Genomic DNA, 23,826 nt, shown 5'->3' on the forward strand with positions numbered 1-23,826 from the left:
AGGATAAGTGAGAGTTAATTTGCAAAATAGCATAGTGTTTGGGAAGTTAAATCGTAATATAGCATGATTTTAGAGAGTAGTCTTATAATTCCTTAGCTCTTGCCAAGAACAGGTGCATGGACTGGAACCAAAGCTAAATAGATTGTTCTGCCAAAGTTAAGCCAATGTTATTGATGCACCAAGGTCATGATAAACTTAACCAATGAAGAAATACCAGGACGACAATTCTGAAAAATAATTGGACTGAAATAAATTCCGAGAAATTTTTGTTCAGTTGTTTAGTCACGTCTAACTCTTTGTGATCTCAAGGACCAACTGTCCATGGGGTTTTCTTGGCAAGGAAATTGGAATGGTCTGCCATTTCCTTCTCCCGTTCTATGCAGGCAAGAGCTAAGTGACTTGCTCAGGATTCCACAGCTAGTAATTGTCTGAGGTCACATGTGAATTCCGGTCTTTCTGGTGTTTCTGCTTCCAGGTCTAGTGCTCTCATCCACTGCGCCACCAAATAACCACTTTGAACTAAGTTCTGAGAAATAGTTGTATTACACATGGGTTAATATTTCATTATTTGTATAAAAAAGTGCCCCGACGCATTTCTCTTACAGTTCCTCAGGCTGCTTAAAAGCATGGACTCTGAAACCTCCTATTTTCCCATTTTCAATAAACTGTTCCATCAAGGATTGTCTCCACATAGGTTTATTTCAGCCTAACAAATTGTAGCTGTGACATAGATGTTTCTTTTCCCCAAAGGATAGACTGATAAACCAGGAACTCTTCAGCATAGGAAGACAAAAGGCTCAGTAGTGTTATGACTGAATTGTATCAAGTCCTATACACAGATAGGATGGAGAGAGATTTGTCTCTCAACTTCTGGAGTACTTCTTCTTCATGCTATTATTGTCCCTTATTCTCAAAGAGGACCAATGACATCATAAGGGGAATGTCTTGCCTTGCATGTGACTAAGGGAACCTTCTCAAAGGCTGAAAAGAGTAATTTTAGGAGAAACAATAATGGTTGATAATTTATATAAGCATCTTAAGTTTTGGGGAAGTTATTCACATATATGATCTCATCTGAGTTCCACAACAACCCTGTAAAGAAGGTACTATTGGTATAATTATCATTGCCATTTTATAGATGAAGAAACTGAGTCTTCAACAGCTTAAGTTTCTCGTCCATGATCCCATGCTCAATTAGCACTGGGGGTAGAATTCAGACGTAGAACTTCTTGATTCCAAATTTAGCATGCTCATAGATAGGCTACAGTAAGTAAAAGGATGGTATCTCTATATTACATAGTGAAGCATGTTACAACAGAATTCAAATACTCAAAAATGCAAATGGATTTTGGAGAACAATTTGGAACTATGCCCAAAGGGCTACAAAAATGTGCATGCCCTTTGATCCAGAAATAGCACTTCTAGGGCTATATCCCAAAGAGATCAAACAAATGGGAAAAGGACCCACATGTACAAAAATATTCATAGCAGCTCTTTTTGTGGTGGCAAAGAATTGGAAATTGAGAGGATGCCCATCATTGGGGAATGGCTGAGCAAGTTGTGGTATATGAATGTAATGGAATACTCTTGTGCTATAAGAAAGGATGAACAGGCTGACTTCAGAAAAACCTGGAAAGACTTATATGGTGTGATGCTGAGTGAGGTGAGCAGAAAAAAGAGGACTTTGTACACAATAACAGCCACGTTATGCAATGACTAATATTGTTAAACTGAACCCTTCTCAGCATTATGAGGATCTAAGACATCTCCAGAGGCCTTGGGATGGAAAATGCTGTCCACATCCAAAGAAAGAACTATGGAAGTCGAATCGCTCTCACTTATTTTTACCTTCTGTTGAGTTTTGTTTCATCTTTCTGATGGTTCCTCCTATTGGTTTTAATTTTTACTTACAACTTCACTAATGTGAAAATATGTTTCACGGGTACGTAAATGTAAAGCCTATATCAGATTGTGCGCCGTCTTGGGGAAGGTGGGGGGGAGGAAGGGGGAGAAAAATTTTCAACTCAAAAGCATATGGAAGTGACTGTTGATGAATCAAAATAAATTAATAAAATTTTTAAAAAAAGAAAAAAATGCAAATGGATTTGGGATTTCATCAATGTCAATATTCCCTCCAAAGATGCAGATTGCAACCCATTTGTGCCTGTCCATCCTGCAAGACTTTTGTCCATATCCCCTCATAAGGCTGACACTACAAGAACAGAACTTTGCTATACCAGTGAAGGATAAAAATAGAGAGTCAAAAATGGCTTCAATTTTATAACTAGATTTCATAGTGGGGAAAGGAGGGATATTTTAGGCTTTACTTCTAATCTTATGAGGTTAACATTATAGTTTATACTTTATACTTTATATACAGTTGATGGTTACAAATCACTTTTAACTACACTATCTCATTCATTTCTCATGACAGCTGGGTACGGTAGATAGTGCCAATACTATGTCTCCATTTACTAATGAGGAAACTGGAACTTTGAGATATTAAGCCATATAAGTCAGTAAGTGGCACAACTGGTTCTCAAACCCAATTTGAGGGTTCTTTCAGCCACAAACAAGTCCTCCAATAGTATGTCTCATAGTCGGTCAGAATCCTGGGCTGGTTGGACCAAGGCTTAAGCCCCATATGGTGCTTTAATGGAGACGTTGAAAAGAAGAGAGCCCTGGGTGACAGTCATGGCTCCCTAAAATAATGAAACACTCCTTGGTCTTACAGTCTATTGCCCAAGCAACAGGAAGGTTGGGATGTTCTTGACATAGAAACATTTTAAATTTAGCTAAATGAGCTGACCTTTTTGACCTTCTGGGGATTCTTCATCCTACGACATTTTCTGATATCCATTTCTGTTGTATTCACACAACCTGGCTGAGAAAGGAATCATTGTAAAAATTATTAATTAAAGCTCTAATTGACCCAAATGACCTTATTACCACCATTAAGTCAAGTCAACAATTTTTTTTTAGTGATTATTTTTGCAAGGCAACATGCTAAGCACTGGGCATATAAAGAAAGGCAAAATTCTATTAAAAATACATAAGCGTACAAATACAGGGTACCCCCAAAGTCTTTGTATGATTTTGAGTTATTAATAGCCTAAAGTATTAAGCTAGTGTTATACTATTAATAACTTAAAGTGTTGAGCTAGTATTAAGTTATAAATAGCTTAGCACTGCACAAAGACTTTGGGGATACCCTGTATATGTTTGATTTTCTCCAGTGAACAAATTAATTTTGTTCAGTGGATCTGTGCTTGCCTTATGCCAAATGACAGATTTTAATATGATCAGGATGATGATATTTATAAATGGCTTTTTAACAAAGATGCTTCCTCTGCTGACTAAAAAGGGAAGGGAAGGGAATAAGCATTTATATAGTACCTGCTACGTGTCAGGCAGTGCGCTAAGCTTTTACAAATAACATTTTATTTGATCCTCACAACAACCCTGCTGGGTAGGTGCTATTATCGCCCCCCATTTTACAGTCAACAAAACTGAAGGAAATATAGATTAAGTGATCCACCCAGGGCCATGTTGTTGTTCAGTTGTTTCAGTCATGTCTGACTCTTTTTGACCCCATTCTGAGTTTCCTTGGCAAAGATACTGGAGTAGTCTGCCATTTCCTTCTCCAGCTCATTTTTCAGATGAGGAAACTGAGGCAAACAGGTGTAGTGACTTGCCCAGGGTCACACAGCTAGCAAGTGTCTGAGGCCAGATTTGAACTCAGAAAGATGAGGCTTTTTGACTCCAGGCTCAGCCCTCTATCCATTGTGCCATCTTATGGTCCTCACCATTTGGGGACTGAATTCTTTTATGCCAGTTTTTTGAAAGTCTGGGCTTGAATACTTTAACCATTTTAAATACATGGAAAGGATAAGAAAAGGGAACCATCCTTAGTCCACCCTTCTGTTTTATGAAGGGATATATATAATCCATGTTGATTATGTGGAATTTTTTAAAAGTCTTAAAAAGGACCAACTTTAACTATCCCATTTAAGTATTTGTGAAAATGGAAATGTTTTTACTCTAGAAATGTGAACTGTGCTGATTCCCTAAGAAAACAATTTGCTGAGGAGGTGGGGAGAGAGGGACATCACTTTTATTTTCAAAGATAAACATTTTAGAGTCAACTTTGTGTAGCTTTTAGGGAAAATAAAGTAATCATATGAATGAATAAAGGCAGCTAGGTGGCACATTTGATAGAGCTCCAGCCCAGAGTCACGCGGAGTTGAACATGACTGAGTATAACAGAATAACAACAAATGAATGAATAATAAAATGAGAGATCACCCATTTCCCAAAGACAGATGTCTGTAGGCTAAAGACTGCCTTTGGTCTTACGAAGGGGAAAAGGAAAATGAGAAAACCTATCAAACTACACAAAACCATCTCACCACTGGCCTGTGGACATCCCAGAAGGCTCGTTCCTGACTATCCCAAATTTTTCTTTCTGTTTTATCTTTTTTCCGATCAATCCTAAAAATGGAAACAGAAAAGATTTGCATTTGTTTTTTTTCTTTCTCATTTTCTTCTGCCCACCCCACGTGCATTTCCAGGGAATTAGTGCATCTATTGCAAACAGAACAAATACATTTACTCTTCTCATTTTTGTGCCAGTTTTTTGAAAGTCCGGGCTTGAATACTTTAACCATTTTTAATACGTGAAAAGGATAAGAAAAGGGAACCATCCTTAGTCCACCCTCCTGTTTTATGAAGGGATATACATATATATAAAATTCATGTTGCCATTTCCTTCTCCAGCTTATTTTTCAGATGAGAAAACTGAGGAAAACAGGTATAGTGACTTGCCCAGGGTCACACAGCTAGCAAGTGTCTGAGGCCAGATTTGAACTCAGAAAGATGAGGCTTTTTGACTCCAGGCTCAGCCCTCTATCCATTGTGCCATCTTATGGTCCTCACCATTTGGGGGCTGAATTCTTTTGTGCCAGTTTTTTGAAAGTCTGGGCTTGAATACTTTAACCATTTTTAATTACGTGAAAAGGATAAGAAAAGGGAACCATCCTTAGTCCACCCTTCTGTTTTATGAAGGGATATATATAATTCATGTTGATTACGTGGAATTTTTTAAAAGTCTTAAAAAGGACCAACTTTAATTGTCACATTTAAGTATTTGTGAAAATGGAAATGTTTTTACTCTGGAAATGTGTAAAATGTTGGTGTCTTCCTTCTTCCCTTCCACTCTATTTCACAACGAAATTAACAAGAGAAAATATGTTTGGGGCCCAACTTATAAAGAGCTCTATAATGGAGAGGAATTGCATATGATGCTGGAGAAAATCAGTTGGCTGAAGGCTGGTTGAAATGTAAGCTAAAACACCCACTCCTTAAGATCAGGGATCGTTTTAGTAGGTGCTTAATAATTGCTTGTTGAATTGGGGTGGCATTTAGTGTGTAAAATTGAAATGCAGGCCAGTCCATTTTCCATTCTTAGATTTGTAAATTTGCTTTAGGTCTAACTTGCTATAATTTTAAAACTTCAATTTAAGCTGAGTCCCTTCCCACTCCACCTTTATCCCAAATCAGAGAAAGGACATCAGCACATGACAGGATCTAGAAATCAAATATCACCCCCATTTTGATTTCACTAATCCCAGCTGGTGGATGAACAAATTGTGAAAGGTAAATTACAGGTGACAAAAGAAATATTTTGTTTTCTAATCAGTAGTCCAGATAAGAGGCTTTTATTAAAACAAGAAAAAAAAGTGTATTGCTTCATATTCCTGCTGTAAGAAGTAACTCAGATTAATTGCCATGTACCAGGGAACTTCTAGCTTTCACATCTCACGGGAGCACTTTAGTTTACTGGACTGAAATAAACCTATAATCACCCTGTGATTTTCATGATAATTACCATGTACTTAAATGGTCCACAATTATAAAGTAATCACAGAGTTAATCAAAAAAGTTAATCGAGAAATACCATATGTGTATCAAGTGACAATTCCCCCTCCTTTTGAAACATGTGAGGCTCTTCTATTCTGAAAGTACAAATTAACTTTTCTCTTTGTTTTCCAGGATCTTCTGGATGCAAAGAGATTATAAACCTTGTAATTCCTGTTCCACTTTCTGCCCTACCTACTATCATCAGCTTTTCCATGGGCCATGGCTCCTTCTGTAGCAGTAACCAACTCTGGAGTGATATAACACACTGTGCAGAGGACACCTAGCTTGCTAAGGTTACTGAGAGAGAGTGATGAGATCTTGGGTGAGAGGCAGAGCATAATGAATTGTGAGAAGGAAGAGGAATGCAAGAGGAGGGTCAGATGGATAACCTGTCAACAGAACCCATAATATAGAAGTTAACACAATGGCATCCTAAGAATCATCAATTTGAACAAAGTCACTACCATTTTTCTCTTTTACTATACCATAGGGGGCTGTAGGGGTTGGCAGCAGGAGAGGATGTTATGAGTGAGACTGGTTGTGGTGAAGGAGGGGCTTTTTAGCCTCATTCCAATGTCTATATCTATCACCACAAATCTAAAAAGGAGGGAAGTGGGAGGGAAAGGAAAAGGGGAACATGGGTCCTGTACATATTCATAGTAAGTAGGGGTCTCAATATGCTAGCAGTGAGAATGGGCAGGATGGGGAGACAAGCCTTTAGAAAGATGGCATTTGGCCATGCTAATGGAGGGAATTAGGAGAGAAGACAGTAGCAGTGACTGGGGAGAAATTCAGAATATTATACATCAACCCCTTTACCAAAGTGAATATCCAATGAGTTCCAATTCGGAAAGATAAAATGATGAAAGAGAAAGGGAAATAAGCTGGAATGGGCATGACAGTGGTCCATGCAGAGTTGCCTCTAGATCTTATACTGTTGGACAAGGAAGGCTTTGACTAATACAGGCTGGGTTACTTCTTGGAGTATGGGTCCCTAATACCTGACTTATGGGATGCTTGTCAAGAGATCAAAGAGTCTTTTCTGGGTAAGCTGTAAGTAGCATGCCTCAGATCTTCAAGGGTGGCTACACCTTTCCAACCTCCTTCTTCCTGTCTATGCATTGAATTTCTTATAAGAATGTCTGCCAGTCCGAAAGCACTGGAAGGGAAGCATACATGCTTCTGTATTGTATCCATCTCTGGTACTTGGTATAGCCTGTACCATAGAGAAAGGCTGTATTTTGGGGGGAGACATGCTTGTTGAAATCAAAAGAAATCTAAATGAATTTCAACACAGAACATAAAGTGGCTTGAAAATTATTTAGGGAACTATGGATTGTTTAAGTCAGGGTTATAGGTTAAGAAAGGATGGAGAAAGGATTTTCCTATAAGAATTCTAGAACACCCACTTGATAACTTTCCAAGTTATCTTTCCAAATTAACCAAGAAGAAGACACACATCAAATTATAAGAAAAAACACCATCTGGGCTGAAAATTCAGAGTGATTTCTAGGCAAATCCTGGCCTTTATTTCCACAAAGCTGTTTTTATTAGAAAATAGGGAGGAGAACCAGAAATCCTAACTCTGGTTGCTGACTCCCTTGAATACATGCAATGAAGACACACATTTGGAATGAAACCCCTTCTTTTCCTAGAAGGGGCTCTGTTCCATTCACATACTTCACTTGGGCTTCCGCTTGCATAAAGATGAATTCCCACTTCCTTGCAAAGGCCCTCTGGAGTCTTGCTAGGTTTTCCTGATAAAAAATGGAAATCAATGAGGGCATTAATCATAATAAGTATTGGGCCATGGCCACCATGCTCATTACACGTGCGCTCATCCATATTGGTTAGACAGAACAAATAATGGTCCCCCATTTTAAATTCACTAGACTGGAACTTGATTTAGCTTTGTACCATATTCTGATGCACAGGAATGCACTTCCAATCATCATCAGCATGCCAGCTAAAGGAATTATCTGTCAGAAGTTTGGAGGCAACCAGTGGAACCTTTCTTCCAATAGGTCTCATCTATGTATGTAATACCCATTGCTTGGCTGCATACCCAGTATAGGTTAAGGTCTAGAGATATGCCTGAGTTTCCCATTTGTGCTCTGTGGATTTTGGGACAAATGATGCCTGCCGGACATTTCTATAAACAAAAACTAGGAGAATGGGGGTGGTTTTTTCTGGACTTATTGTCTATTCTTAAAACTAGGTCACTCTAATAGTAGAGAAGCCTGTAAGACCAAGTTAATTTTCTAGAATCTGACCAATGCAGGGATGGAGTCTCTTATCATTATAGATTTAGTGCTGGAAGGGCCTTAGAGGTCATTAATTCTAACTTGTCTCTGAGTCTTCACTATACACAAAGCAGTTCTGTTAGGCTGAGGTGGGGCAGGGAAGGAAGGGAAGAAAATTTCATTTTCTAATTGAAAAGTGTATAAAAAACAATAAAGGCAGAGAGAACAAGAAAAAATGTTTCATTAAAGTTCTCTCCCAAAGTAAAAAGGAAGAAGTGTTCTTTTCAATTCTTTAATTCAGTAGGATTACACATAGTGTATAGTAGATAGGATAGTAAGTTAAGGCATGCTAATCACCTGCCTAATTCTGATTGAATGCAAGTCCAGAGTTCACATTCTGCTATGTATTTTCATAGAGTTGGTGCCAACATCTAATCAATTGCTTTTATTAGAAGGCAATTAATATAAAATGGGATTAAACTGAAAAGTATCATATAGGCAGCTAACATTGTGCCTGTATGTACAAATAGGCACAGGCACAAAAATGACCCCTGGAATCTTTTCTGTTCTTTTTTGAGAATCCTTCGAGCTTTTTATAGTATTTAAACTTCACTGGGAATTGGTGCCAATATCTACTCTCAACATTCTTTTACATGGAAAATGGAAGATGTGAGTGAGAGATACAAAGTGGATCATTACATTTTTGGGCCTAAGTCTTCCCCCTAAGGTTAAGGAAGTTACTTAAGCAAATATTAAAAATAGAAGCAGTTGGGCAACTAGGTGGTGCAGTGAATAGAGAGCTCTGGCCCTGGAGTCAGGAGGACCTGAGTTCAAATCCGGTCTCAGACCAGACACTTGACACTTACTAGCTGTGTGATCCTGGGAAAGTCACTTAACCCCAACTACCTTGCTAAAAAAAAAAAATTTAAAAAAAATCAGTCCAAAAACCTCTACATCCAGTCCGCAAATAAGGAAAAGTCTTATACTTATATTATTACCTACCTAGTCCTGTTAGAATCAAGTGGGGCCATATGGTAGGTGAAATGCTATGGAAATATAAATTATTATTATTCCTGCTAGTATAAAGAGGTTACTAGGGAAGTCCTCCATCAACTGGATGAGATTATGGGCTATTTAGAAGCACCTAAAAGGCACCTTTCTTGGTGTCCACACTAGTTTTATCTGAGAAGGCATAGGGAATCTCTCTGATAGCTTTCTAGTGACCGGGGCTGCCTCCAAGATGACTGGGAACTTAAAGGCAAGGGGGTGATCTCTTACTGGAGGAGCCATCCCATATGGGGATAAGGAGCCAAAGAGAGAAACTGACCCTCCTTTATTGGACCCACCTGCTATCTTGGAGCTACCTAGATCATAAATAACACAACTGTCACTTCCTCATACACATGGAAAAGTTTGGTGACTAAAATTTAGTCCTATTTCATTATTTTTGGTACTTGTATCCCTAGTTTCTGGGGGCAGTGCCTGGTACATAGGAGATGCTTAATAAATACTTCTTGTTGTTATGACAACAGTTTCAAGGGCTAATGGTCTCTAGTCCTGCCTATGCATTGACCTCCTTGCTATTCCTCCAACAAGACATCTCATTTCTTGAGTCTGGGCATTTTCACTGGCTGTCCTCCATATCAGGAATGCTCTTCTTCCTCATCTCTGCCTTCTGGATTTCTTTAAATCTCAGCTAAAATCCTATCTCCTAAAGGAAACCTTTGCTGATTCCACTTAATTCTTGTGTTATTATCGTCCAATCATTTTTAGTCTTGTCTGACTCTTCATGACCCCATTTGGGGTTTTCTTGGCGAAGATACTGAAGTGGTTTGCTATTTCCTTCTCCAGCTCATTTTCCAGATGAGGAAACTGAGGCAAACAGGGTTAAGTGACTTGCCCAGGGTCACACAGGCTAGTGTCAGAAGTTGAATTTGAACTCAGGTCCTCCTGACTCCAGGACTGGTGCTCTATCCACTGTGCCCCCTCGCTGCCCCCGGTGTCTTCCTTCTAGTGTCTTCCTTCCTAAATATCCAATTTATTTTGTCCATTTATTTCGTTTGTACATATTTATTTGCGTGTTGTTTCCCCCATCAGTTCATGAGCTCTTTGAGAGCACCGACTTGTCTTTTGCCTTTCTTTGTAACCTCAGCACTTTGCACAGCGCCTGGCACATAATAATAGGCACTTGATAAATGTTTATTGACTGACTAACCAACTTAGATTGTCTTGAACAGTGAGCCTTAGTGTGGGTATAGCAGAGCATGGGTAGGGCTGGCTGGCCCCTGTGCCCAACAGGCTTCGCTAGGCTTCAAGTTAATTGTGGAAGCCTTCAAGAGCAGGAAGCAGAGGGGAATTTGGTAGATGGGTGGATTTAAAGGTAGGGATAATGTTTGATTATACAAGAGAAAATTATTCCTGGCCCTCTGTGCTGCCTCTCTTCCCTCTGCTGCCAGCCCTTTAGCCATCTCACTGTTCATTAGTACCTTCACAGGAGGGTGGGTGGGGAACAGAGGAGAAGGAGGAAGATTTAAAATTAGCCTTATAAAGATGGGTTTGGAGGAGGAGGTGGAAATCATTGGCTACAGTCATATTTTTTTTATCATCTGTGTTGATTTTGTATTTAAACTCCTCTGAACTTCATTTTTCTCCTTTATGAAACAGAGGCACCCCTATTGGGAACAGAGTTCTTGGGATGATCAAGATTGAAGACTGATAATTCTCCTCTTGAACAGTAATAGACCCTCTGCTCCGTGTTGTAACATGTGGCTTCAAGGCTGGTAGGGAGGTGTTGTGGGGGATCAAATTCTTGGAAGGAATTATGGAGAAAAGTCATGAATCTGAGATTTGGTGTGGGAAGAGGGGCACTGGGAAAGATGTCACATGAATCACACAGATCCTATAAGCTTAATCTACCTTAAGAATCTCCCTCTGATACCAGGAACTATTGAATGTGTGGGGACACAATTTTATTCTCAGAGTCATAAAAACTATCAGAGGGAGGCCATTTAGAGCGGAGAGCAAAGGAGGCAGAGGGAGCTTTCCTTCCATTCCCCACTGTATCTGCAAAGTCTGAGGGCTGAAAAGGAGGAAATGATGGTTCAAGCCCAGATAGATGCAAAGATATCTTTTAACCCTCCTCCTCCCATACCTCTCCAGGGAGGTGGTTATACTTACAGCTTCATAATCTGCCAATTCCAATCTTGCTTTATTTTGCATTGTCCTCTTACACAGATAAATGGCTAAAAGAAGAAGAGAAATAATATTGCACCAAAACCATAACTTAAGGCAAGGTGGGTGGCAAGAGATCAGGACTCAGGATCATGAATTTCAAGCTCAAAGGGATCTTAGAGATCATCTAGTCCAACCTCCTCATTTAACAGATGAGGAAACTGAGATCCAGACAGGTTAATTGATTTTCCCCAAGGTCACAAAGTAGTATCTGAGTCAATGCTGGAACCCAAATTTGAGTCAATATTTGAATGCAAAACCTAGCCCTCTGTACCCTTTGCATTCAAAAGACCTGGCTTTTAATCTCATCTCTTCTACAAGTCATGTGTCCTTGAATAGGTCTAATTAACCAAATCTAAGGCTCAGTTTTCTCATCTGCAAATTGGGAATAATACTTGCATTACCAACCACATAGGGCTATCCTGAGACTCAGATGAAATAATGTAAAAGGTATAGTAAAATGTTATAATAATTACAATTAGCAATAAATAGCATTAGTGCAGTAATCAGTCAACCAATCACGTATTTTTTTGGGCACCTTTGTGTCCAGTACTATGCTAGACACTATGAAAAATGTAAGAAAAGAAGAAGTCATGAATAGCCTCCACTCTTAAGAAGCCATGTATCATGTCAGGATTTGGTCAGCAAGAAATATTAGCCACTTGTTGATTTCAGGATATAGCATGACACTTCCATCCCCTGTCCTGAAACATACATACATACATACATACATACACACATACATACATACATACATTTATACATACATTTATATATATGTGTGTGTGTGTGTGTTTGTGTATATATATTTCCCATGATCTAGTAGAGTACACACAGCAGGTAAATAAATAATTAATGAATGAATGAAGGCATTTTGGAAGCAGAAATGGAAAAGGCTTCAAGTTACTCCCTCACCTCCTCTAACAACTAGTTTCAATGATTTCTTCAAGACTCTTTGTGGCTTTTTCTGGTTCCCCCCAGCTGCTAATGCCTTCCCCTCACAGAATGTATTAAATCTACTATGTATATATCTTATATCTACTTAGTTATTTCCCTGTTGCCTCCCTTCTTAGAGTGTGAGCTTCTTGAGGGCAAGGATTATCTTTTTGCCTTCCTTTGTTTCCCAGCTCTTAGCACAGTGCCTGGCACATAGTGAGCACTAAACAGATGCAGAAGATAGGTGGGTAAAAAGAAGGGGGACATTTTGCATATCGCAAGCACCATCACAACTGATCCAGTCTCAGGGTATCTAAAGTTAGGGGTGGAGAGCAATCTGGAATTATGCCCAGAGTTATAAAACGGCATATATCCTTTGACCCAGCAATATCACTATCAGGTTTGTTTCCCAAAGTGATCAGTGCAAAAGGAAAAGAACCTATATATCCTAAAATACTTACAGCAGCTCTCTTTGTGATGTCAAAGAATTGGAAATGGAGGGGATGTCCATCAGTTGGGGAACGGCTAAACAAGTTGTGGTATATGATTGTGATGGAATACTACTGTGCTATAAGAAATGATGAGCAGGTTGATTTAAAAAAAACATGGAAAGACTTGCATGAAATAATGAAGAGGGAAATGAGCAGAACAAAGAGAATGTTGTATACGGGAACAGCAATATGGTTGAAGAATAACTATGTGTGACTAGTTATTTTGAGTATTACGAATACTCAAATCAACTACAAAGGACCTACAAAGGAAAATGCTATCCACCACCAGAGAATGCATTGATAAATAGAAGTTTGCACAGTATGGTTTTACACACACAAACACACACACACTCACTCACATCATTCCCCTTGCATCTGGAACCCTCTCCCAATAACGGACAATAATCCTCTAAACTGTCTTAAAAGAAATGGGATTTGATTGCCCCACTATGTCAGAAGAAGAATTAGGAGGGACTACCATAGAAGCATTTACTCAGTTTGTGTGTGTGTATGTGTGTGTGTGTGTGTGTGTGTGTGTGTGTGTGTGTGTGTGTGTGTGTGTATGTAGTATGGTATGTGGAAGGAGGGAAGGAGACAGTTCAGAACTTAAAATGGAACAAAATAAATAAAATGATTTTTTTTAAAAACCAGAGAGCTGGGCTTATCACTCAGCTGTGAGAGCAGAAAGAGGCAAGAAAGTGGGTACGTTCAGGATTCCTCCTTCTGTCTCTGCTTTGTTTTGGCCAGGGTTGTTTGGAAAACCCAGGATGTGTGTGAGAGAGAGAGCCCAGTAGCTTGGAACGGTGTCAAATTCAAATAGAAACAGATACCTGCAGGCTACATATTGACTTAGAAAACCACAAATTAACATTATCTATGTTGTATTGCATTTCTATTCATTTTGTTAAACACTTCCCAGTTACATTTTAGTTGGATTCAGGGCCTCATTAAGGAGTTTTGCAGATCTCCAGTTTGACCTCTCTGGCTTATGCCACCTCTCCAGACTATGACAAGGCATGTTCAGGGAGAAGATTAGCCAATAATTCATAAGCTGTGGTCAGATGAGATTTTCTAGGTTATAAATAAATGCCTACTTATGTGTATATAGGGATGACGCTACTCATTTCACTGTCAGGAAGATATGTTTGTTATCCTTCCAGTAGTAGTGAAGTATTGCATTGAATCATCCATAGCCTTTCACCCCATATCTCTTGTAACTAAGGTCCCAGATAATGAAGACTGCTGGTTAGAGTAAGGCAGGCAGTCTGTATTTGTGGAATTTTTTTTTCCTGTGTAAATCTGTGAGACAAAGAGAGGCTGAGGCAAGGTCACATAGATAGTACCTGACAGAGCCAGGAATTTGAATCCAAGTCCTCTCACTCCAAATTTAGTGACCTCTTCACAGTATCTGCCTCCATTAGTAGATATATTTTACTATATATAAATACAAATACATATGAATAGAAATACATATGTAATATATGAAATATGTCAGTAAATATATTTTATATACAAATAAACATAAAATAATTTTGGTGGGAAGTACTTAATAAACCAAATGGGCATTCATGTAGGATGTGGTACTTGAGGTAAGTTTGGAAGGGAGCTAGGGATTCTAGGAGGAGGGAAGCCAGAAAGAAGAACACTGAATGCATGGGGCGTAGTCTGGGCAAAACGCATGGACCTACAGGTAGCATCATTGTGATCTGTAATGATTTCTCTTTTGCCACAACTCACTTATAATCCATACACACCAATTAATAATGTGGTTACATGTTGTTTTGAATTTTCTCTGATTGTTTTTGCGTACATTTCTTGTCTTTCCAATTTGACATCAGGAACAGAGACCATATATCTGACTTCTTCGGAATTCCCCCGTCGCTTGAACATTAATAGGATCGCAGTTTGAGAGCTGGAAGAGACTTCAGGCAGTTACTCCAGCTTCCTCATTTTATCGAACAGATGCTCAAAAATACTTATTGGTGGAATGATTCGTAGTTCTTCTTTGTGAGTGAAATGAATACTTTGCTATTTTTGACCTTCAATAACTTCATCCATGAAATGGGAATGAAATTGTTGAGGAAAGAGAATTCAGAGTAATAATTTGATCTGAAACAGGGTCACATACAGTGTTGATATCAATGACAGTGGTGCACATTTAAACTATGAATCCTAGAAATGCTCTTGAAAGAGGAAAAAGACATGATATTTATGCATATATATATACATACATATATATGTATATATGTGTATATTTTACATATATATATATATGTATATCTGTATGTATGTATGTATATATACATAAACTTGGAAGGTCTATGCTTTCTGTTTATAAGAGACCAAACCTTGACTTTGGCCCTCTTATCTAGTTCAAGGCCCTCGAAATTAGTCACTTTCACAGAAGGAATGTCAATGACATGAAAAAAAGAGACAAAGTGATTTGCTCTAGAATTGGGCTTTGATGGGCTGTATTTCAGCAGTTCTAGAAGCTTTTACTTTATTATGAGCCAAATGTAACTTCTCTTCTTGGCCAGAAGCATCAAGCGGAACCATTGATTATAGCATCTGAGGAGTGGATTTTCAGTGAAGTGAGCATTAACATATGTAGACAGCTGAGGAGCCTTTCCCCTTATACATCTGTGCTGTCCATAACTATTTGGAAGTCTGATAATCTGAACTTTATTAGGCTATAAACAATTGTTATTCTATTCCTTCCACTGCTACCATTTAATAAGTCCCCCTTCTTTCAAATTTATCTACTGCAGAAGTTATAAGGTTACATATTAGATTGACTGCTCATTGGTCAACCAATCAGATGTACCAGTCAGCACCTGCCAAATATTAATTCAGTTGTAAACCCACACCATTCCCCCTGCAGCTAGAATCTTCTCCCAGGAACAGACAATTCTCTAAACTGTCTTGAAAGAAATGGGATTTGATTACTCCACTATCTCAGGAGAAGAATTATTAGCTGGGACTACCATAGAAGCATTTATTCAAGTCCTACTTCATGTTCAGATAGGTTCTACCAAGCTGGAAAGAAAGGCTGTGAATGTAGGTCCAGTGATGGGTTCTGTGTCTGGCCTTAGAGGACTAGCTTAATTAAGTTTGAAAAGGTTTGTCATCAGAAGACTAACTACTTATGATGACTTTTTTTTTTCAGTCACAACTCATGAAGCTCATTTATTACAAAGCAGGTTCCTTCCTTCCTTCTTCCTTCCCTTCCTTTCTCTCTCTCTCTCTCTCTCTCTCTCTCTCTCTCTCTCTTCTCTCTCTCTCTCTCTCTCTCTCTCTCTCTCTCTCTCTCTCTCTTTCTCCTTCCTTCTTTCCCTCTTTTTTTTTCCCCTGAGGCAGCTAGGGGGCATAGTGAATGCAGCGCATGGGGCTAGGAATCTGGAAGACCTGAGTTTAAATCTGACTTCAGACCCTTACTAGCTGTGTGACTCTGGGCAAAGTCACTTAACCTCTGTCTCAGTCTCCTCAGCTGTACAATGGGGCTGATAATAATAGCATCTATCTCATAGGGCTATTGTAAGAATTAAATGGGGGTAATATTTAGAAAGCATTTAGCACAGTGCCCGGAACATAGCTGCGTACTTAATAAATAGTTAGTCCTTTCCTTTGTTGTCCCCTTCCCTTCTTTTTGTGTCATGGATCCCTTTGACAGTTTAAAGTGTATAAGGTAAATATGGAGGTGCTATAATAAGCAGAAGTCTATGGACTCTTTTTCAGAATAATGTTTTAAAATGCATACAATAGGGGGCAGCTAGGTGGCCGCAATGGGATAGAGCACTAGCCCTGGATTCAGGAGGACCTAAGTTCAAATCTGGCCTCAGACACTTCACACTTACTAGCTGTGTGACCCTGGGCAAGTCACTTAACCCCATGGCCTCGTCAAAAAATAAAATAAAATAAAATGCATGCAATAAAATACATAGGATTACAAAGGAAATGGATCATATTAGAATATAATTATCAAAATTTCTTTTAAAAAAATTCATAGGACACTTGAAATTTTTCCACAGATTTCTTAGGGGTCCATGGGCCTCATGTTAAAAACCCCTTGTGGAGTGGGTTCATTACCTGCACTGGTGGAAGGAGTACCCAGACTGATGATCTCATATTTCTCCAAAGTACCTTATTATTAAAGGTAATGGTAATGAAGTGTCAGCTGTCACTGCTGCCTAAGCTAGTGTATATACATCCTCTTCCACTAAGGACATGAAATCAGATGAGCCTTGAAGGATCTCCTTGCCCAAATATGATCTAATTGTGCCAAACCTAATAACTTATTCCCCTGAGTCAGGGTGAATTCTACTCCTATCCCTCCCTAAGCTCCTCCAGGGATTTTTGTCATGCTTTTTAATAAGCCTGTGAAGCTGGGTGTAGAAGTTGGTCATTATCATCTTGGTCCTGCCTTCATCAGCCACATGGCTTCAGAGGAAGCCTCAGAAGTCTCTGGGATCCCATGTATCGAAAGGGCCTTATAAGAACTTCTCTCCTGTTCCTCTCCTGGGACTTCCTTGTTTTCTGTGTGCTGTGCTCCTCCCTTCATTATGAAGAGTTCCCAAGAGTTGAGGGCTTATTAAATGTCAACTAAACGAAAAAAAGCCAAACATAGGAAACCCCCCAGGACACAGACAAATTACTCTACAGTTGCTCAGACACTAAGCATTTGTCTTGCAAGCTCCCAGCAGTAACCTGTAAGGTTTGCTTCAGTTCTCACCATAGTCAGTGTTTTCAGGTTCCCAGCAGTTGGAGGGCCAGAAGTATGGAGCCTGCAAAACAACAGAGGGTCAAGAATCAGGAGCCCCCTGGTATCATTCCCGTTTTCCCCAGGGCCTGAACTGTGTTCTACCTTCCCCTTTCCAAAGTTGTTCTGTTCTGATCAGATGAGGGGGAAATTGAGGGGAAAGGAAGAGAGCTGACTTACTTGGAATCGATAAAAGGTGCCATCATCCTTCAGGGTAAGGACATGGTCCGATATGGGGAAGATGTAACCCTGGGCAGCTACAAGACTTCCCAAGTGTATTGCTTCACCTGTAGGTCAGGGGACAAGAGAGAAATAATTAGAAAGGTATGAGACTCAGCACCTGTCATTTAAATCTAAACTGTGTGGAGGGTCCTGCAATAACTCAATACCTATGTTTATAGCTTCAAAGGGGATGGAGGTTATATGGAGAGGGAAAGTATTAGGGAGAGGGGTCTTGATGGCAAAGAAAAGCTTCAAATTTGCTGTTGCCCTTCTGGTCTCTAAGGTTTGGTTTCCCAGGAGTAGAGATCTGTTGCTCCCCTCAAAACCCTCACCACCCTCTTGCCTCCTAAGTGATATCTCCAAATTCCTTTTCAGAATCCCCTTTTTAGCATTCCAAACTTCTCTTATAGTTATTATGAAGCTGGGGATCAACATTTACATAATAAGGTCTCAGACTAATTCAAGAAGAAGGCACAAAAGCTTCTGGCTGGCTCCCATCAGGAAGGATAAGGGTACCAGCTTTGTCGATGAAACCAAGGTTCCTTTGTATCTTCTGCTGCACACCCTCCTATGGCTCTCTCAAACCAGCAGTAGAAATGAAATTGAAACCACCTCTACCCTATGGATATAAAATAGAAATTCCTACCTCAGAGTTTGGAGGAAGGAAAGCATAGAGAGACTATTGTGATAGTTCAAAGTTATAACTAATGGGATACTTTCAGCCATTCAGTTTTGCTACTGTAAAATAGAAAGCATCCAATCGAAAGACTGCTGGATTGTGAACCAGAAGACCGGTATCTTCTGTGGGGCTTCCTTAGGCCAATCACTTATGTAGAAAAGGCTGAATTATGGGGACCATCTCAGAATGTGTGCACCCAGAGGTCCCCTGGAACTTCTAGGGACTCCAAAAGCATGATATGATCAATCACTGTAATTGTTATATTGTTTGATGTTATAGTTAGCCTAAGCGACTTCATATTGGAATTCTATAATCATTAGTGGACCTAATGCTCCTAAAACAGATAAACAAAGACAAAGTTGTACTTTTCCACTGTTCTGACCTATATTAATCCTGTGACAAGCACTTAATGCTCACACCTTCTGATTTGCTAAAACTCCTGGCCTGTGAGCTATTCCTCTGCTGCCTTAGATAGCCAACTCAAAATGTCTCCCAATTTCTGGTTGAGGTAAAGAAACTCCCCCTATCCAAGCCTCATCCAAGCTTGGTATAAATAAGTGGTCCTGATGATTTTTCTACTTATCTGTGTCTGATTAGGGATATTCTCCTCCCTTATCTAGCACCAATTCCTTGTTCTCCACCAAGCCTATTTTTGGGATATAAAACTTTCCCATCTGAACCCCAACTTTATGTATGTACTTTCCACTACATGGCTTCCTTCCCCTCTCACTGAGTGAATTTCTTATATCCATGGGAACAAACCTCTGTCTGGCTATACTGCCACATAATATGTATGTGTCTTTTTACCTGCTTGCTGCACCATATAATTATAAAGCTCTCATTTGTATCAGCTTCCTGAGTCTCAATTTCTCATCCCCAAAACCCATTTTTGCTTTAACCTGAGTCCTGAAGCCAAATAAAGTGCCTGGTAACTCAGTATTAGGACATGTTAGAGATGGTGGATTCCCTGGCTACTATTGGTCATGTGGTGACTCAGCATTGAAGAACAAGGGTGCTTTGAAATAATGAAGCAATTCCCTCATTAGCTACCGGACAAGAGGAGCTGATGACTCAATGAACTTTTAAAAGAGGAGACAGTTTCTGCTTCAGTTGCTTTGATCTGATTTTCCTGTGTAGCACATGGTGCTCTCTGCCTCCAGACTCCCTGTGAGAAGGCTGTGGGTATGTGCTATGCTCTTTCCCTTCATACCACTGGCCCTCCTAAAGTGGAAACAAAGACAGCACACCGAGGGCCCTGGTTGCCTTCCCTACTTTTTGTTTACTTTCCTGAATAAGTGATTGAATATTATTCTTGAGGTGGATGTGTACAGGTTTGGAGATTACCTAATGAGTCTGAGAGGCACAGAGATCCTGGGTTCCATTGGGTCAACCAGCAGAAAGAAGCAGAATCTCCAGCAATCACACTAGTACTCTTGGAGGAGATCACCTGTAAGAGGACTGGCCCAAGCCTGGTTTATTTCACCAGAAGACATGAGCTGGTTGTCGTTTGGACAGTGCAGAGCTCAGGTGAAATGCAAAATCCCTAATCAATAGTCTTGCAAACCACTCTATATCCCTCATGAGGTTTAAGTATCTGCCAGCAAGAGAGTATAATAGTAATTTCAAATTGTCACTGAATCCTGTTCTAAGCTGTGCTGCCAGTGTGTGTTGTGAGTCTTTTGTGTGTAGGAAATAAATACCTGTTCCATAACTGATTGAGCACCTTTTTTTTTAACTTCCCTTTTTTGAGGAGGCTCTAGACATGAGCTAAAACCTGTTTCTAAGGTAACTGGGTGGGGGCTTAATGAGCCCTAGATTGTAAGAAACAAGAGCCCTTTCATTAGGAGCTTGACTTCCTAGGATTGAACCTAGCCTTTGCCATATGCCTGAGTCTAGAGTAGATAGGCCTCCGATTGGAAAGAGAATCAGTACAATGTCCCAGCCTTCTGGGTCTGCCATTGACTCCTCAAAATTAGACTTAACTTCATTTAGTTTCAGTTTTGTGTGTGTGTGTGTGTGTGTGTGTGTGTGTGTGTGTGTGTGTGTGTGTGTGCAAAGAGGGGATAATAGTAATTGCCCTACCTACCTCCCAGAGCTACCATGATGATCCAGAGAGACAATTTTGAAGCAAGCTGTAAGCAATTTTTATTATGTATGAAGTAAGATACAAATGGGCACTGAAAGGTAAAATGAAGAAAACTAATGAAAAATTAACTCTCAGTAAGTCTACATTTTATATTAATGTAGCATAACAGCCTCTTAGCATTCAAAAATTAAATGCTAAGCTTAGAAATGAAAAACATGTTCAAGGAATTTCTTGACGTGCCAGTTTGAAAAGGCTACTTGTTTCAACTTAGGATGACAGAATTATAGCCCAGCCATTAAAGGATAAGTTAGAAGGCATTGTAGAGATCAAGAAATTATCTAATGCAACCCCTTGATTTTACAGGTGAGGAAACTGAAGAGGTGAAGGGACTGTGTTAAATTCAGTGAATCAGTGAGCACTAAAACTCTAACCCAGATATTTTGAACTCTCAGTCTGAAGTTTTCTCCCCTATATAATAAGGTATTTATACATAATTACACACATCTGCTTTATATATATTTTTATATATATAATATATTTACTTATTTAAATTTCTATATCATATTTATATCATTTATTAATTTATTGTTAATATTTATATTCTACTACATTTATGTTCATTATATATTTATAAATCTATATTTATGTATATTTCTACATATATACACATATATAAATATGTGTATGTGAATACACACACACACACACACACATATTACATATATATATGTATAATCAACCTTTTTCTCCAGTAAGAATCACATATGGAGTTATGTGAATTTGATCACAAATTCTGAACTGGTAGAGTCTGTGTCAGTGAAGTTTTTCTGAACTCTCTTTACCACTTAATACTGACTTATTTATTGTTTTTGTTGTTGTTGTTTTTTTAATTCAGCCACCTAAGTCACTGGTTTAATCTCTTTTGAAAAAGCTGTTACCAAATATTAAAGACAAAATGTTTTTACCACTCACTGTCTCCTTAATTTCCCTCATAATAAGGAGGAGCCTTCCTTCACTGTTGCCAAAACTACCAAGGAGTTTGCTTACTTATCAGGCTATGGGTTGAGAATTTCAAATTGTCCTTTGAATGGATTAAAAAAAAAAGCTCATAATACTAAAGTGTTTTTTTCTTTTTTTAAGTAGTGAACTCTAAGACAGGACCTATATGCAATCCAATTCTGTGTCTTCTTAGGATGTGATATTGTTCTCAGCTTAGACCACTGACTTGCTGAGTGGAAGAAATTACTGTGCTCAGAATACTGGCAGGTTAGGGAGAACCAGGAGAGGCAACATGGTATAGTATGTTGAGATCTGGCCTTAGATTCGTAAGATCTAGGTTCAAGAGCTGCCACAGAGAGCACTAACTTTGTGACCATAGGTAAATCACTTAACCTCCCTGCCTCAAGCCTCTGGGGTAGCTAGGTGGTTCACTGGATAAAGCACAGAGCCTGAAGCCAGCAAGCTTCATCTTCATGAGTTCAAATTCAGCCCCAGACACTTACTAGCTGTGTGACCCTAGGCAAGTAACTTAATCCTGTTTGGCTCAAGTTTTCTCATCTGTAAAGTGAGCTGGAGAAGGAAATGGCAAATCACTCCAGTAGCTTTGCCAAGAAGATCCCATATGGGGTCACGCAGAGTCAGACATGACTGAAACGACTGAACAACAAGAACTCAAGTCTCTTCCTACTCTAAATCCATCCTACAATAGACTGCCCAGGTGATTTTCCTAAAGTATAGGTTGGATCATGTCATCCCTACAATAAAGTCCAGTGGCTTCCTATTATCTCCAGGATCTAATATAAACCCTCTACTTAACTTTGAAAACTGTTCATAACCTGGCCCCTTCCTACCACACTGGTCTACTTTCTAGTCCTCCTGCACTCACGGTATGTTAGAACCAGCTCCAAATAGCTCTCTAGAGCTGATTGTTAAATTTTCATTTTGAGCATTTACACCTTGAAAATTGGCAAATGCTACAAATTAGGACTTGATTTACCATTTTGTTGATTGTCTACAATTAAGAAAGTGATGAAAATGTAAAAAAAAATATGTATGTAGATTAGATTTCAAAGTATGTCAGAAATACTTTTCTCCACCTGGAGACTTGGTTGTTAAACATTTACCACCAGACCCCTGTCCACACCCCATCTTCCAACTTTGTTTCACTGCCATCTCTTGGTCCTGGAACACTCTCCCTCCTTATTTCTGCCTTTAGTTTCCCTGGCCTCCTTCAAGACTCACTTCAAATCCTACCTTCTGCAGGAATGCTTTCCTGGTCCCCTTAGCTACTAGTGGCTTCCCTTCTCAGATGAGCTCCCCACTATTCTGAATCTATCTTGTATCTACTTATTCACCTCACTTTTCCTTTAAAACTGTGAGTTTTTTGAGGGCAGAGTGTGTTATTGCTTTTCTTTGTATCCCCACTGCCCATATCCCCACTCGTATATAATAGACAAAAGATGTTTATTGATGACTGAGGACATTAGTGTAATCAGGCAACTCTGAGTCATCGGCATTCTGCTGATCTGCATCCCATGAAGAGAAGGAAGGAAGGAAGGAAGCATTTATCAAGTGCCAGGCACTGTGCAAAACACTTTATAAATATTATTTCATTTAATTCTTATAATAATTCTGGGATGTAGGGGTTATTATTATCTACCTTTTACAGTTGAAGAAGCTGAGGCAGGCAGTGGTTAAATGACTCAGCCACAGACATATCATAAATGTCAAGGCCTGATTTGAACTCAGGTTTTCCTGACTCCCAGTCGGGAATCTATCCACCGTGTCACCTAACTAACACTGTATAGGGACCCTTACAGCCGTAGGCTTCCTTCTCCCTTCGTAAAAAGGCAAACCTTATGAGAGCTTCAGAGGCACAATCTTAGCATCCCAAGAGGCAGAAATGGGACAATTGGATGGGATTTTCTACTTTGCTATAAAAGAACTATAAGGAAGGCTTATTTTACTTATAATTATGATTCATTTATTAACCATTCTGACTTCTTGAAGCCTTAACCACCTCGAATGAGGCTGGGAAACACCAAAGTAAGAAAATAAACAAGTACATAACCATGACATACTGCTTGGGGGCAAAGAGTAAAATGTTGATAATAAAGGTCAGAGAGAAAACAATAATATATACTCTCCTCTTTAGTGAATGGGCTTTGTAACAAGTAGGGTTCTCATCAGAGGAGAGGCCTGACTTATACTGGCAATATAAGTTATTTTGCACACAATTTTAAAATGCGGTGTTGTCTATCGGT

General features: G+C 39.3%; 1 protein-coding gene across 1 annotated transcript in view; it reads right to left on the reverse strand.

The window, feature by feature from the left end:
* Window positions 1-23,826, reverse strand: part of RGS6 (regulator of G protein signaling 6) — a 647,960-nt gene that overhangs the window by 115,560 nt on the left and 508,574 nt on the right. The window contains 6 exon segments of the mRNA XM_020986371.2: window positions 2,810-2,884; window positions 4,410-4,491; window positions 7,600-7,676; window positions 11,340-11,404; window positions 17,550-17,601; window positions 17,757-17,863. Coding sequence (XP_020842030.2) covers window positions 2,810-2,884; window positions 4,410-4,491; window positions 7,600-7,676; window positions 11,340-11,404; window positions 17,550-17,601; window positions 17,757-17,863 — 458 coding nt within the window.

This window comes from Phascolarctos cinereus, unplaced genomic scaffold, assembly GCF_003287225.1.
Source record: "Phascolarctos cinereus isolate Bilbo 61053 unplaced genomic scaffold, phaCin_HiC Scaffold_3;HRSCAF=262, whole genome shotgun sequence".
NCBI lineage: Eukaryota > Metazoa > Chordata > Mammalia > Diprotodontia > Phascolarctidae > Phascolarctos > Phascolarctos cinereus.